This window comes from Eschrichtius robustus, chromosome 11, assembly GCF_028021215.1.
Source record: "Eschrichtius robustus isolate mEscRob2 chromosome 11, mEscRob2.pri, whole genome shotgun sequence".
NCBI classification, from domain to species: domain Eukaryota; kingdom Metazoa; phylum Chordata; class Mammalia; order Artiodactyla; family Eschrichtiidae; genus Eschrichtius; species Eschrichtius robustus.
This window is the reverse complement of record NC_090834.1, coordinates 108873287-108889098: the sequence shown is the minus strand read 5'-3', so window position 1 is coordinate 108889098 and position 15812 is coordinate 108873287. Positions and strand designations below refer to the sequence as shown.

Here is a 15812-nt window from a genome sequence, read left to right as displayed (position 1 = left end):
TGAACTACCACGAGCATCGGACAGGATCAAGCTAAAGGAGAGGAGAGGAGGGAGAGCACAGACACAACAAGAGGTTTTAGACACCTCAACAGCACCAGTGTGATCTGCATGGGGCTGGCATTCCTGGGGCTGCTGGCCCCTCCTGCATAAGCCGGGAGAGTGTGACGGAGGAGAGACACGCACTGGACACCATAAGGAGAACCTGGCCACGGAGACAGGGCCACTTTCTTCCCTGGGAGTTTGCTCAGAACCAGGCACTGCTGGGGACCATGGATGGGGAGGAGGACCCCAGGGCCCAGTGCAGATGATGGTTGCACAGACACCCCAAACTGAGAGCCCAGCCTCCAGGCAGGCGAGTGAGCGAGTGGGTGAGCAAGCGAGCAGGCACTGTGACAGCACACAGCCTGTGCTTTCCCCTCAGATCAATTTGCTACCCCCTTCTCCTTAGGAGGGAGAGAAACAGGCAGGTAAGCCTGGTGTCCACCACCCTCTCTGCCCCGCCTGTAAGGGAAGGGCTCAAGGGACAGGAGAGCAGAGAGGGAGTGTGACACTGGCCTCAGAGCCCGTGCAGGGTCGGGGAGAGAGGCTCTCCTGGCTGGGGAGTCAGGGGAAGATCGGTTTCCTGTTCAGTCTGGGCTGGGCGTGTCTTAGCTGATCTTCTGTATCAGCTTCTCGTCAGACAGGCAGTAGAGACTGTTGATGGACAAGTCTGAGATGAAGTGCTCGCAGGCTTTTCGGGTGATCTGCTTGCATCCTCGAAGGTCGATCAAGGTGACGTTGGCGATGCGCCGTAGGTAGATCAGGGTCTGGTCTGTCAATTTATTGCATCCTGTGGGGAAAGTGACCACAAGGACAATGCTATGTACACACAGCCATAGGAGCCTCAATTTCCCAGCTTTCCCTCAAAATGCTAAACAAAAGCCCCCTTTTTCCCATAACTACCTGGCTCAGAGACCAGAAGTGCCATCAGCACGGCGGCCTCTGAAGGCCCCCTGCCACCGCACTCCCTGCGCTGCAAGGCTCACCAAACTGCAGCTGGGTGGTGTCCGTGCTCTTAGGCACCTGACAACTGCTCGAGGCCTTAGTTCCCATCAGCTAGCTACACAAGGGATAGAGTTCCATGTCCTTGTCCAGATGTCAGGAAACAAATTATCATGGTTTAGTCAACAGACCATGTTCTTTCTGTTCTACTGGTCAAGCTCCAAGGAGGGCTGGGCTTCTGGGAGGCAGGGGGCAGTTTGTCACAAAACATCACAGCGCCATACCTGCCATGTTGAGCTCTGTGAGGGAGTAACGAGTGGAAGACCCAACAGCGGTGAGTAGATTGGAGGACTGATCTGTCAGGTGGCTGCAGTGACTGAGGTCGAGTCGAGACAGGAGGGGCATGTGGCGAATGATGAGGCGAAGCGTGGCATCTGTGATGTCAAGGCCCGCCAGCCGGAAGTCGGTCATGTTCCGGAGCTTGCTGCGATTGTCCTGACCTGCACAGGCAAGAGAAGGGCCTAGATCAAAATTCTCAACTCTAGTCCAGCTCCAAAGCTGCAGGCAGCTTCAGCTACTTGCTGGCCAGGCCCCCCTGCAGGGGTTAATAAGCAGAACTGCCCACACGCTTCCCTTCAGGGAGTGAGCAGTGCGTGGGGGCCGTTTCTAGGAAACCAGACACGTTTTCTTTCTTCCCAGCTGCTGGACTGTGCCTCACTTACACAGCAAAGGGGTATGTGTGGAATGCTCCTCTCCTTCCCACACTCCCGCACTTTTCTAGACTATCATGGAAACAGCTTTCAATGTTCCACCTCAACCGTGAAGCCTTCCTGGACTTCCTCGGGCTTATACTCTCTAAGCCCCAAGCTCCACTAACCCACAAAATGGACTTACTCCTTTCTTTGTTGGTAGTTATCTATAAACAGGTAACCTGTACTTGTACGCAGTCCATCATTCTGTTTTCAATTTGCATTTTTCTACTCTTCAACAGCATCAGAACCTTAGCTTCTGGGAATGAAGTTCAGCTGAAAGACAAAGCTACCCCAAGAGGAGCACAGAGAAGTCAGGCCCAGAGCATACCTGGTTTATCAGCCGGTGGAGTCAGCAAGTCCCGAATTTGAGGGTCCTTGATTCCTACTGCCCACCGAAGATCAAGGGTCCTGAGAAGGGGGCAGCTGGAGGTGCTGAGGGCAGAGACTGCAGACCAGGAGCAGCCTGCCAGGAGGAGGTCTTTCAGTCCTGCAATGGAAGGAAACAGACACGCAATAATACACTCTACCGGCCCATCCAAAGCCTCAACTACCAGCTGATCAGACCAAGGTAAATAGATCCCCAGTCTAATGGAGAGAGGGACCATGTCCTAATCCTACTCTAGTAATCCAGCTCAAAGACTCCTATGCTTTCCTAAATTACATCTAACTCTGGTGGTAAAATGGATTGCTTAGTTCCTACCAGAGTCATGTAAGTGTGAGTGACTTCCTCCTTATCCAAGACCTCAAAATGCTTAAGGGAACAAGGCCTTACAAGGGGCTGATTGAGGCAACATCTTACTCACATTTCCTCTTCAGTGGCTACGCTGAGCAGACCTGCAGGGCTGGCAGCAGCACCTGACCCCGTTCCCTTCATCGTCTACCGCAGTGACTGGCCCGCCAGTCCAGAGTGGCACCGTGGGGACTGGCAGTTAAGGTGGCCCAGGCTACGTCTCTTGCTAAGCAGAAAGGCAACAATGGCACAGACTGCTGCCCTAAATTGCCCTAAAGCAATTCTAAGAAGCGCTGCCAACAACGCAGCTTTCCCTGCCTGCCCTTGGAAGGACAGCGCAGGGCTGCTCACCTGGCAGCCTATTGACGAGCCACGTCAGTTGTTTTTTGGAGATGTTGGTCCAACTGAGGTCGAGGCTAACTGGCTGCCTCTTGATGATGCCACTGAGAGCCTGGGGTACAACAGCCTTACACCTACTCAAGTCAATTTTTGTCCAAAGTCTCTTGTCGCAGCACCTGTGACAGAAGGAAAGAGAACTAGCTGTCGATACCTGATGTCCCTTGTCAGAGGAACTTCACCACAGGCTGCTGGAGGCTTCTGGGAAAAGCAGAGCACCTGGAGGATTCACCTTCCCTAGATTCTTCTACATGCATACAAGGATCATGCCCTGTCATTTTTTTGCCTCAGAGAATAGGGATTACTTGACCAGTTCACCCTGATTTACTCTGGATGGGCTGAGAACACAGCACAATTGTTAGGGACACACAATAAAACAATATACTATAACCCCTCATTTGCATTAAAATGGTATGGCTCCCATCAAAGTATATATAAGGGAACATTAAAAAATTTCTTGACTTCTCACTGCTGGAAGCTACTAGGCTTCCCTCTACTCTCTCCCTCATCACAGTCTCTCCCAGCTGCCTGAGACGCAGGGCGCTACGTGGCACATCCACAGTTCATTTTGCCTTGAGCTCCACAAAGAGCCATTACTGTATCAGGTCGAAAGAGGCTCTTTATTAAAATCAGGCCTGGAGAGTCCTCTACCACCCTTGGGTTTCAGTGCTATCTTTACATTTTCTAGCCAGTCCAGACCAGAACTGAAAGGGAGAGGCCTGCCCTTCCACTGCAATCTACAAGTCCATAGGCCACAAATAGCACTGCAACATGCAGGCTTCTGTTTCATATTTTACAGTTCCTGCTCCCCAGCCTGGCTCAGAGTCTGGCTGGCAGGGGAAGAGGAGACGGCACATAATGCGAGTCTTATGTGGCTTGGCCTGGAAACTGAGGAATAGAGCCAGGCAGGCCCACTAGCCCTATGAAGAGAAATATTAGGAGAATTTGGGTAGATCACACATTAATTCAGATTTGGGAAATAAAAAGTTTGCAAAGAATGGAGTCTTTATTTAAAGACTGACAAAACTTCACCAATGGCACATGAAACTTCTATGGCAGAAACAGGCTGCTTACAATAGAGCAGGGGATCTCAAACTTTAATGTGTATCAGAATCCCCTGGTGGAGAATTTATTAAAAACAGATTGCCTGGCCCCGCCCCCGAGGTTCTGATTCAGTAGGTCTGAGATGGGCCCTGAAAACCTGACTTCTAACAAGGTCCCAGGTGATGTCACTGGTCCAGGCATCACACTCTGAAAACTACTGCAATGGGATTTGACCCAGATATAAAGGATATGTCCTAGGGTCCAGGAGCTCAAGGGAAAACAATGCCCAGTGGAAATCTTTGTTTATCACCTCTAGGGATCCCCCCCCTCCCTTGTCTTAACGTTTAACTTGAGAAGAAATGGCAGGTCTCATTAAGAAGGACAACTAAGTCTCAGGAAGCTTCAAAACTGAACTGCTTGCTGGAGAAAGGAATTCCGATCCAGGTTTAGAGGGTGAGAATTAAAACTATGGAAAATTGTGAGCCTGTGAGCACCTTCAGAGTTTTTTAAAAGCATGTATACCTCTCTCGTTAGATGGAGACATAACTGAGGCAGGGGCTTAACAGCAGTCATCTGTGTCACCAGCACCAGGAGAGTGACTGGCGTATCACAGGCTCTCAGCAAATGCATAACAAGTTCAGTTGACTGTGGGGTAGGGGGATTATGACTCTGAAGTTTTAGCACAAACTACAAATCCATCCCACAGGCCCAAATGTACAAATCCATTCTTAAGTCCAGTAAAGAGAGATGGGAAAGTAGCAGGGAGAGGAGGCAAAGGGCCAAATTTCCCTGATGACACCTGCAGGCACAGCTGGCCACATCTTTAACAGGACCCACCGTCTGGGGGACAGACTGGGTTGATTTAATCCTTTAGGACCCGACAAGCCTCCAGATGCCAAGACACATGCTGTTCTCATATGGAAACCTGCCACCTACTCCCGTACCCCTATTCCTGATCCCTGTATCCCTGCTCACCATTTATACCACGTCTTGCACACTCGCATACATTCACAAAGTTCTCTGCGGCTGAGGTAGCGGAAGACAGACATCCAGACCTCCCGCTGCATCCAGCTTTCGTCTCCATCCTGAGCCCAACTGCCCCGGCCATTCAGCCTGGCTGCACCCCCCTCCTCTGCACTGTCATCTTCCTCCTCCTCCTCCTCCTCTTCCTCCTCCTCTCCCCCCAGCCCCTCCTCATCCCCACGCTGGGGGGTTCGGGCTGGGCAGTGCTGCACTAGCACACGGGGGGAATGGCGAAGGTTGGCAGAGGAGGCCGTGATGGCCTGCAGCTTGGGCACAATGGATGTCCCGTGGAGCTCTTTGGTGGGCCTCTGTAGCGTGACAGTGAGGTACGATCCCCGGATCTTGGCTTTCTCAACTTCAGACAGCTCCTTTTTGCCGCTGGGATTGTTCTCCTTTTCCCGTACCATGGTGCGCTCTGTGGCCTGCAGCCGCAGCAACTGCCGCCGTTTGAAGCGCTCATCGCGGCTGGCACTGTGGTGGTCGCTGGGGCCGGCCCCAGGGGATGAACGAGTCACCACGCCCCGGGGGGAGGCCGGGTCGTGGATGAGCTGCAGCATGGAGGTGGGCGAGTGAGGTGGGGGCGTGAGGGGCTCGTCGCAGCTCCGCAGGGGCCGCAGGACTTTGGCTTGCACGGCTTCTTCGTCGCTCTCTTCCATTTTCCGCTTCTGCAAAACAGGCCCCCAAACGCCACGTCAGTGCCTCATTTCTTCAAAACCCTCTACACTTACAGGGTCAACCTCACTGTTGCTCTCAGAAGCCTAGCGAGAAGGCAGGCCACTGCTTTTCTATGGGGAAAGGGATCTCTGCATGCTGCACGGTGGTCATCTCCTCCGTCTGCAATCTAGACTCTGCCAGGATCAGCAACTGAGCTCACATCTGTGCTGGAGAAAGCTGATTACAGAGCAAAACCCTCGAAATAGGTCACTTGGGAAATCTACCTGTGACAGAAAGGTCTGTGTCCAAGTATAGAGGAGTGGGATCCAAATTTGGGCTGCATGATTCCATAGCCTGCCCTATTCATCTCTTGTCCCAATTTTTTGGTTATAATTCCCTGGGTAAAGAAATCCTTTAAAGAGGCCACAACTCTACCCCTATGCCATCTGACCACTTTAAACACCCAAGAGATGCTTCTGTCGGAAGAAAAGCAGCCTACATATATATGTGAACTAGGATGCTGATTGTGATAGCAGTAAACACTACTGACTTTTAGCTCTACCAGGGTCTAAGCTCGACCCTACCAGGCTGCTTCTTCCACTCAGCGCCCTACGCTGTCCCGGGAGACCAACCACAGGTGAGAGATTAAGCCGAGAACGAGAAACTGCACTGCTCCTAGAGGAATCTCCTCAGGATGAAAATGAGGAATTCAAGTTTGGTGAAGCCAACATCTCACAAAAAAAGCACAACCTCACCCTCTGCCACTTGTGCTCACCGGTCACTTGTCCCTTCCTGGAGCCCACCTTGGCTGTGCTGCAATGAAGCCTAACCAATGTGTTCCACTAGGTATCGTAGCAGTAGTTCAGATTTTCCTTAAGGAGACATTTTGTGTCCCTATGCAAGAATTCTGCTCCCTTTTCTCCTTATATTCTTAGATCACTATGGTTGGAAGAGAATGACCAACTTTTGGGTGCTGGCTTTTACAATGCATTAGAAGGTAATACTAAACACAGTCTCTGCCAATCCATCTGCTACAGCAAGCGCCCACCACCACCACCACCACCACCAGTGAAGACACATGTAAAAGCTATTACTAAAAGAACTTGCTGCTAGTATAAGAACTTGGAATAAGGAGAACTTTAGCACTAGTCAACTCCAGAAATCCTTGCCCTCAAAGATATTTAGACTGAAAATTCAATGACCTCAGTGCCTAAGTGGGAAGAAATAGAAAGAAAACAAGGAAACGTGTCCCGACTCCTGCGCAGGGTACCTGGAATCATCCACCAGGGCGTGGATGACTGACACGAGGCCAACGGCCTCCTCTGTATGTGCCCTTAACAGGTCTTGCCTTCCTGGCTGGAGTAACCAGCGTCTTTTTGGTCCTTTGACATGACTGGTGACCACTGGACCAGCAACAGTAGTAGCCTGGGGCCAAGGTCATGGCACTGATCCCCTCCAGAGGAGGGACGGCCTCTGTAGGACACAACTGGGCACGAGGGCAGGGCTTTCTGCCACAAAGGTGAAGATGACAAAAATGTAACCTGCCTAACTGGAAACTCCAGTATACCACCGTATTTACCAGCTGACTCAGGTCACTGCCTCCCCTCAAGTTTCATTCCTCATGAGCAGCCCAAGCTCACCTCATTTCCCTCCTCAAACAGCCCAGCTGTGGCTCCTTCTTTATCAAGGGCCCCAAACTGTAAAAGAACCTCAGGAATTTGCAGACCCCCAAGGGGGACAATATTCAATAATACAAAAAAACAAAATTTAAAATTCAAAAGAAATATAATTAACCAAAGGAAAAAAAAAGATAGCAAACAAAACAGAATAAAAAATAATCTTGCATATAAAGATGCAAAGGCAAACGTTATCCTGAGCTTGATGCTTCCTTCCTTCTCACAGTGCAAGTTTGGAGAAAGTTCCCTTACCTGGGTTTTCTCTGAGCTGTCTTCCTGGTAGCACTTTGGACACTCCCAGCAATTTGGCAATTCCTCGTTAAGCAAACCCTCTCCATCCATCTGTAGGCAGATAACGATGTTAAAAATCTGTCTCATTTAAAAAACAGACAAAACCCAACCTGTCTCTTTAGCTTCCTTTATCAAACAATAACACAGCCACATGGTTGGGAAGAGTTACCCACTCTTTAACACACTGGTCCACAGGGGAGAAAGAGAGAGAACCATCTGGCCTCACTCCCAGACAGTGGGAAACTGGCCATCCTCACTCTTGGTTACCTGATCAAGTTTAGACTCCAAGAGAAGATTCCGAAGAGTCTGGGTCAATCTGGGGTCTCTTCCCCTGACACATACATTCTCCTGAGGGTCTCATGCCACTTTGTAAAAGGAACTGGACACACAGGAACAGTGCCAGTGTGATCTTGACAGTGGGGCATAATGGTTATGACTTAGTTATGGTTTGGGGTCTCTGTGACTCAACTGTTCAGTGAGGATAAATAACAATACCCATTTTACAGGGTAGTGGTAAGGATAAAATGAATTACATACTATGTAAAATGTTTAGAAAAATGCCTGGCATGTAGTAAACACTTTGTATTAACCATTGTCATCATCATGAAGATAATACCTTATTTTATCAAATCTAAGATGCATATTTTCACATTGGAATCTTCTGAAATTGGGCTGCTTCTCACAATTAACAGTGTCTTATAATCACTGTCAGCCAGGTGGCAGTCATAACATAGCTGACACCTTCAGGAAGACCAAGAAAGTACCAGCACCAATGCACTTTAGATTTAAAGAAAACTTAAAGAAGAAACAGGTCAGACCCAACTTCACAGGGTTGTCTTAAAGATTAAACAAGGGAGTGCATGTAAAAGAGTGCTTCTTCACTCCGGCTGCACATTAGAATCACTCGGGGAGCTTTTGAACATGCCTGGGCCCAGAGTCCATGACAGAAGAGTTGACTCGACCTCTGAGGTTGAGGTCTGAACCTATTTTTTTTTTTTTTGAACCTTCTAACTACTTTTTTTGGCTGTGCTGTGCGGCTTTGCGGGATCTTAGTTAGTTCCCTGACGAGGGATTGAACCCAGACCCTCGGCAGTGAAAGTGCGGAGTCCTAACCACTGGACCGCCAGGAAATTCCTGTTACTAATTTTTTTTTTTTTTTTAAAGCTCTCCGGGTGTGCACCAAGCCTGATACAGACTGAACACACATTAAATGTTAGCTGACAGTATTACTCTCACCATCTTTCAGGAACTAATGTCCAGAGATACAATGAAGTATGTAACAGAGGCGCTGAAAGGCATGAGGCATTCCAAAACAGACTAGGCTATTCCATGATGGCCTGGGGACTCCAAACATACCCACCAGAGGCCAGACTGTAAGCTCCATGAGGGTAGGAACCAGGACTATTTTGTGTACCGGTTTATCCTCAGGGTCTAGCACAGTGCCTGACATTGAATACAGATACTGAATCAAGAGCAGATGTCAGACCACTACATGACCCACAGCTGGTGGCCCACAGTAGGGATGCTGGCAGCCTCTCATGACAGATGTTCCACTTTCCCCTGCTCCACTCAGTATCTTTAGACATTCTATCAGCCGAGACCTCATGGGCCCCTTAGGCCTCTCCTCACCTGGAGGCAGCCAGGATGAACAATCTCGTTGCAGACACAGCATTCCATGAGTTTCTTCTCAAAGTCCTGTGTCTCCTCATTTTGATCCACCTCTCCACAGAGGGAACACGTGACTGAGTGAGGCAGTCTGGGCTACAAGAGGACAAAGACAGAAACCAAGAAAAGAGCAGGCTTAGATCCTTATCATTTCAGCTTCCCTTTAACCGAAGATGGGACGATTTGGTTCCTGTAATTCTCTAGTAAACACTTGGAGAGCACAGAGACCGGGTGGTGAGAAGAGAGGTTTTGGCAGGAAAAAAGACTAAGGAAGAAAATGGGGAGCGTCAACTAGCTGAGGACAAGAGACCAAAAGAGATCAGTTTATTTTCAGTTGGCCTGTCCTTGGCCTCTCAGGTCCTTCCTTTCTAATCCACTTAAAGAGGGGACAGACAGCAGTGATTTGCCCTTCAAATGCTGGTCCCTCATTTGAAAATTGGCTAAGGCTGAAAGATTAAATTAGATTATTTTAAATATTAGATACCTTCCTTCTAAACCCAGAGAAAAAAGGGACAAAATGAAGAAAGCCATAAAGAGAGCAAAACCTTGTCTTCCCAACTCTGAAGTCTACACTATGTGTATTTCGGTCCCCTGGTACCACCCCCCCTCCCCCATATTCTTTACCCAGCAGATCACTCACTGCCAAGCACTGCCGGAGAACACAGGACTGCTTCATGCGACCAGGGCCCCCAAACTTCTTCATGTCCCTGCAGTAGTGGCAGACACCACACTCTCCTTGCACACAGGCTTTGCATTTTCGACATCGCACTCGTCTCCGCCTGGCTCCTGACACTATGGGGGAGGCAGCAGCTGGCCTCACAGGTGTTAAGCGTGGAGCTGGTTTCATAGTGTGAGGCTTTGTGATGGGAATGGTAGGAACCCGCACCTTTGGCCGGGTCGGGAATTTAAGCTAGAAAGAGAAAGCAGTGAGGTCAAACATATCAGGTAGCTTTAAGGACTGGAGGGGGTAGAACATTACACGGCTTGGCAAACTATGGCCGGAGGGCAAACCGCCCACTGCCTGTTTTTGTAAATAAAATTTTATTGGAACAAAACCATGCTCCTTTGTTTATGTTTTGTCCGTGGGTGCTTTCAAGCGCAGTGGCAGAACTGAGAAGCTGCAACAGACTGTATGGCCTGCAAAACCTAAAAAAATTATCTTTATTTATTATATTTATTACCTACATATTATCTTTACGGAAAAAGTTTGCCAATCCCTTCAGACTACTTCAGCCCCATCCCTCTCACTCTGCTGAGCTGCCCTTCCCTGAAGCTTTCTATGTACCAAAGTCATTCCAGGGGCACTCTAATATTTCCTTATCCTGAATATTACTACTCAGAATACATTCCTGAAGAAGACAGTAAACTACCTGAGGGTGAGACGAGTCTTGTTCTTTATTATTCCAAATCCAAGCTTACAACCTGGTACACAGGAGACACTCCAATAATAGTTAAGGGTGGAATAAATCTCTAAGGTATATGTTTATTAATTTTAGCACTTGTTATTTTACCCCGCTGGTTATCTTTTCAAGAACAAGGACTATGTCTTCCACTTCTTTAATTTCCCACTGTGCCTTAAGTACTTTTCTGACACAGAACACTCAACAGCCAGGGCCAGAAATGCTGTTTTGAGGCAGTCCCACGTGGCCATGCATGAGCCAAGTGGGACGACACTACTTAGGAAGGAGGAAGTGGTTCTTCAAAGACATCTTTTAGCTCCACACCTTTATATTCTGCCTAAACGTTCCTGGAATGTGATGGCTCTGCAAGTTTTAGCTGGGGAACCAAAGAAGGGCCTAATTTATTTGCCGGACTCACGACCAGGATCAGAATGCTATCACTGACCTTGACAAAGAACAATATGGGAAAAAACTATACAGGACCTGACTGAAGAGGCATGAAAATTCATAACTGACAATTTATTAACTAATGGGTAACTGTTTTCCTCTCTTTTCAATTCAATACTGAAAAGTCCAAATTAAGGGGAACCTTGAGAGTGTGGTCTCGCTCCAATATAGACACATTCTAGCCTTTTAAATGTGTATGCAATTATTTTAACTAGTTTTACATCAAATGTATGAAAATAATTGAGTCACTGGGCCAGAAGGATAGGAACTGATCCATTCTTGGCATCTGAACCTGGAGGCAGGTCTCCTAGTTTGACAGTTCTGTTAAGAGAGTCACCTCCAAAGATAGCCAATTATCCTGACTTAAGAGGCAAAACAGAACTGAGTAATGATTTTCTGTCAGTTTACACTAATGCAACCAAAGCTGTCTGCCTCTAGTTGTTTTTTTTCTTCCAGGAACAGTAATGGTTAGCCAGCAAAATGTTTCAGCAGCCTGAAGAATAATGTCTTACCTTATCCCTTTTCGGCCACTGTACAATAGGGACTCCAGTGAGGGCTAACTTGGGATCACTGTTGGCAAGCTCCTCCAGCAAAATCTAAGGGTAAGATAGGAGAGAAGAGGGGAAAAAAGGACACAGTGAACAAAGAGCCAACCACTCCTAACAGCATCCAGACTTAGCCTCAGTCCCCCTAAGCACCAAGGTGAAGGGCAGGCTGGCAACTGTCTACATTTTCCCTTCATATAGAGAGAGACTCACTGCAAAACAAATCGAAGATGGAAAAGAACTCAAACGAGTGCAGTACTATCAAGACTTCAAATTTACTTTTGTTTCCAACCCCATACTTGTGTACTTACTGTAACCACTTACGCTACCGCTGTGAAAAGTGTTGTCACACAGTTCTATATATGACAGTAAAACTTTACCTCACCCCATTACTCTTCTACACCAGTTAACGAGTATTATCATGTATTTAAATATTGCCTTCATTTTGCAGATGTTATTGGCAAAGTGGCAAAAAAAAAAGGATTGGCTAATACTGAATTAATAATATGAACAGCAGGGTCTTAATGTCTTGATTCAACCCCGGGCTCTGTTCTTCTAAGGCTGATTACAGAAATCTCAATCTCAACTCTCTCTCTCTCTCTCTCTCTCTCTCTCTCTCGCACACACACACACACACACACACACACACACACACACACACACACACACACACACACACACACAGAGTTATTTGCCTTTATTCCCATAAAGGGGGGCAGGAACAACCTTAGGGGCAATAGTTCCCATGACTTTAGCCAATCTAGTTTGAATGACTTCAGGTACAATTCTACAGTAAGAAACTGCCACTCAAGTGAGTCACACTGGTCGAGTGTTATTTCGAAACAAATCTTTTATGTTTTAGACAGAAATTTCTGAGTCCCAAACCTTCTAGCAGAACGAACAAAATCCCTCCTCATCTGACCGCATGAGCCCTAAAGCAATGGCAACTGCAAAAACAACACAAATCTAGAAGACAAGTTACACAATTTCTTTCTGGTTGCTTTAGGTGTATACAGGATATTAACTGTTTCAGGGAAAAGTAAACTTTGATCCTGGACAGGCCAGCATGCCTGGGCCATTTTTAATAATAATTCTCATAATCCTGTGGGGTCTGTGCCTAGAGACCAGGACTTTTTGAAGCATGAGGCATTTCTCTACCAAGTTTTTTCATCCTTAACCTAAGGATCATGCTGCAAATCCAGAGTTGGGACTCAGAAAGACCCTTTAACTCATACCCATGAAGCTCCTCCACGATGATCCCCTTTGCCAAATCTCCAGATGCCTCTCACACTCCCCCAAACTGATTTCATTTGCAGACGTTTTATTTACTTCGAGTTGCTATGGCACCCTATTCTGGAGCCTGCTCTTAGCACCACACTGCGTGGGGGTGAAGAGGCGGGGTGCAGTGCCACGTGGGACTAGGCTCTGGTACGGGCTCCTAATCTCCCCAGGGTGAAAAATTCAGGTCCATTCAAAATGTGTGCTAGGGAGTGCACGGCTCCCCTCCCCCGCTTCGCACTGCCGAGGAGGAGGACTCTGCCCATTTCCTCTGCCTGCAAGCACTGAGCTGTCCACAAACAGGGACTTTCCACTCTCAGCAGAACAGACTACACAGAAAGATCCGCAATTGTTTAAGAGTAGAAAAGGAACCTAACTATTCACCAAAAGCAGTCTACCTGCAAGACTTCTGTGGGGGACAGGGAAGGGTAGGTGGAGGAACTGTGTCTGTGTTGGGGTGCGGGGCGGGTGGAGGGGGGCAGCTGCTCACACATACACGACTCAGTTACTAGGGTCTGTGTGGGTGTGGAGGGAAATGCAGATTTCCTTCTAAGCCTTATTTCACCGGGGCCATACGACCAAGCACGTCCTGCCTTCATCAGAAAAGGCAGACTCCAGCTGAGGCCCTTCAAGAAACCATATAAAGAAGCCACCACCCTTCACCAGAGGGGGTTTGGGACAGGGAGCGGGGGTGGAGTGCGGAAAGGCTGACGCCTATCTAGGCTCCTGGCATTCGAGAGAATGTTCAAGCACAAGCCCACACCCGACACAGCCCAGGAAGGGGAAGAGAACCGCGGGCGCCTAAGTAGAGAAGGGGAAAAGATTCCCAAAAGCCAAACGACCCAATTTGAAAGCACATCCCACCAGGAGAGGGAACAAGTGCAGTGACGGCACAACCAACACCTAAGCATTGTCCCGGACTCGCTCGGCAGGCAGTTCTTCTGCCTCTTCACCGAGACAAAGTCCCTACAGTTACATACACCCCGAACCAGAAAGGGTTTGCCGCCCGCCTGCCTGACCTTGCGTTTCTCGTCGCTCTGGAGCTGCCGAGGCTCTTGGTTGAAGTTTCCCCAGCGTCTTTGTTTTGCTTTCTGTATTGGAAGTTGTGCTGAAGGACTTAGGTTTTCTGCCTCTAGGAGAAATCCCAATTTACTTGAAAATTCTGAAATCTCCCAGAGCAGCTAAGGCAGGAGAGTCGGGCTAACCCCTTCAGGTTACCCAGAGGGAGCGGCGTGCAGTGCTCTAAGCTCCTTCTCGAGCCCTTCAGCTCAGCCGCGGCTTCCTGTGACTGCGAACAATGCTGCTGCGTCACCCACATGCAGCTCCCAGAAATGCTTTGCAACGGAAGATGGCAGGAGGGGAGCCGAGCTCGAGTGAGTGAGCCAGCAGAGGGCCCAGCGTCCTGCGGCAGAGTCAGGAGGGGGTGTGCTGGGCAGGCGCTCTCTGCCCGGCGATTGGAGGAGAGCCTGCCGGGGAGGTGAGCCGGCCACGCCCCGCCTTCTCCCTCCCACCATCACCACAAGAGGAGAACCCAGGGCCGGCCCCCAGGGCTCTGGCTGGCTGACTTCGGAAGGCGCCAGCAAAGGCAAGGCTTTAACCCATTCCAAGTCTGGTCCCGCGTTCGTCCTTGCCTCGGTCCACACCCTTCCCCTCAGGGTCACCTCTTATGGTCACGGCTGGTGCTCTCACTGGCTGCACACACCGATCTCTCCCCACTCTCAGGCAGACAGCGAGAGTCGCCCGAAGTTCAGCCTCTGCAGCTGAGTCAGGCCCCGGAGCTGAGCTCCTCTGGAGTTACCTTCACTCCCTGAACAACCGGCCTGCTTCACCTGCCCCTCCCCCAGCCCAGAATCCAGAACCAGCAAACGTTCCCAGAAAAACCTTCAGAATGACACATTTCAACCAATACTGAGGTATTCAATACAGTACGTCTGTTTAATATCAGCTACTTCCACAACAGATCCCGGCCTCTGCTCACCACCCGGGGAGCCTCCCACAGTGAGAGAACCGCCTGGGCAGCTCTGCTGGCAGTTCCCTCGTGACCAAGTCAGACCAGCTGAGGAGAAATCTCAGGTCAAGGAGCTTTACTCTCCTACCTCGGAACCAGGCACAGGGAACCAGGGGAAGCGCAGCTGCCAACTCCACACCTGCCAGTCTCCTGGGACCCTGCCCCTTGGACTACCCCACCCTCAGGACACCAGCCCTCCCGCACATCTCCTATGCCTATGCCAGTCGTCTGTTCTGCCTGCCTCTTTCTTGATATTCCCTGGATGAAGCAGTCAGCCTCACATCCTGTCAGACACCTTCATGCCACTTCTGACAGCCACCCGAGTGACACGTGTCACCCACTCTCCACGCACCGATCCATGGTCAGGGTTAAGCTCAGACGGAATGAGCACTCTCTCAGGCTACAGTGTCCCATATATTGGGACCAGATTTATGTAATTTTTAGACTCTAATAAATGTAACTTGGCTTTTTTGGAAATGACAGAAGCTGCTTTGAAATAAACATCTCAGGCCACTGAGAACCTAGCTCTTAACCACTGGAAACATGCTTATTTATTCTAGCTTATTCCAGGACAGCTGTTTCAGTGAGTTTCTGGTGCAGTCAATGGCCTAATAGGCTCTCTGGGGCCTGGGGCTTTGGATGCCGGGCACTGCATATTTTAATTTTTACAGTAGTTTACCAAGGAAAAGGAGGGACTTTCGTGCTCTTCTGTGGAGCTCTTCCTGGAAATGTTTTAATGGTCATTCTAATCCTAAACCTCATTTGCACTTTATCTTAAGACTCAGAGACCCTGTGTAATTAGTCTTAATCAGTGGACTGCCTGGGAAGTCCCTAGCCTATTATGTTAGAAAAACCTTCCTTAACAGTGTGAGAGGTCTTCTTGGAAAATGCCTGTTTTGGTCTTAGTGTTATCTAACCTAGA

The 15812-nt window shown here is 49.0% G+C and overlaps 1 protein-coding gene across 1 annotated transcript in view; it reads right to left on the bottom strand.

Annotated features, from left to right (window-relative positions):
- Positions 1-201: 201 nt before the first annotated feature.
- Positions 202-15812, bottom strand: part of KDM2A (lysine demethylase 2A) — a 102125-nt gene continuing 86514 nt past the window's right edge. Inside the window, exons 13-21 of the mRNA XM_068554111.1 lie at positions 11572-11655; positions 9853-10122; positions 9177-9308; positions 7509-7598; positions 4879-5591; positions 2815-2978; positions 2062-2220; positions 1266-1481; positions 202-829 (exon numbers count right to left, since the gene is read on the bottom strand). Of these exons, the coding sequence (XP_068410212.1) occupies positions 648-829; positions 1266-1481; positions 2062-2220; positions 2815-2978; positions 4879-5591; positions 7509-7598; positions 9177-9308; positions 9853-10122; positions 11572-11655 (2010 nt within the window). The 3' untranslated portion in view covers positions 202-647. The remainder of the gene's footprint in view (positions 830-1265; positions 1482-2061; positions 2221-2814; positions 2979-4878; positions 5592-7508; positions 7599-9176; positions 9309-9852; positions 10123-11571; positions 11656-15812) is intronic.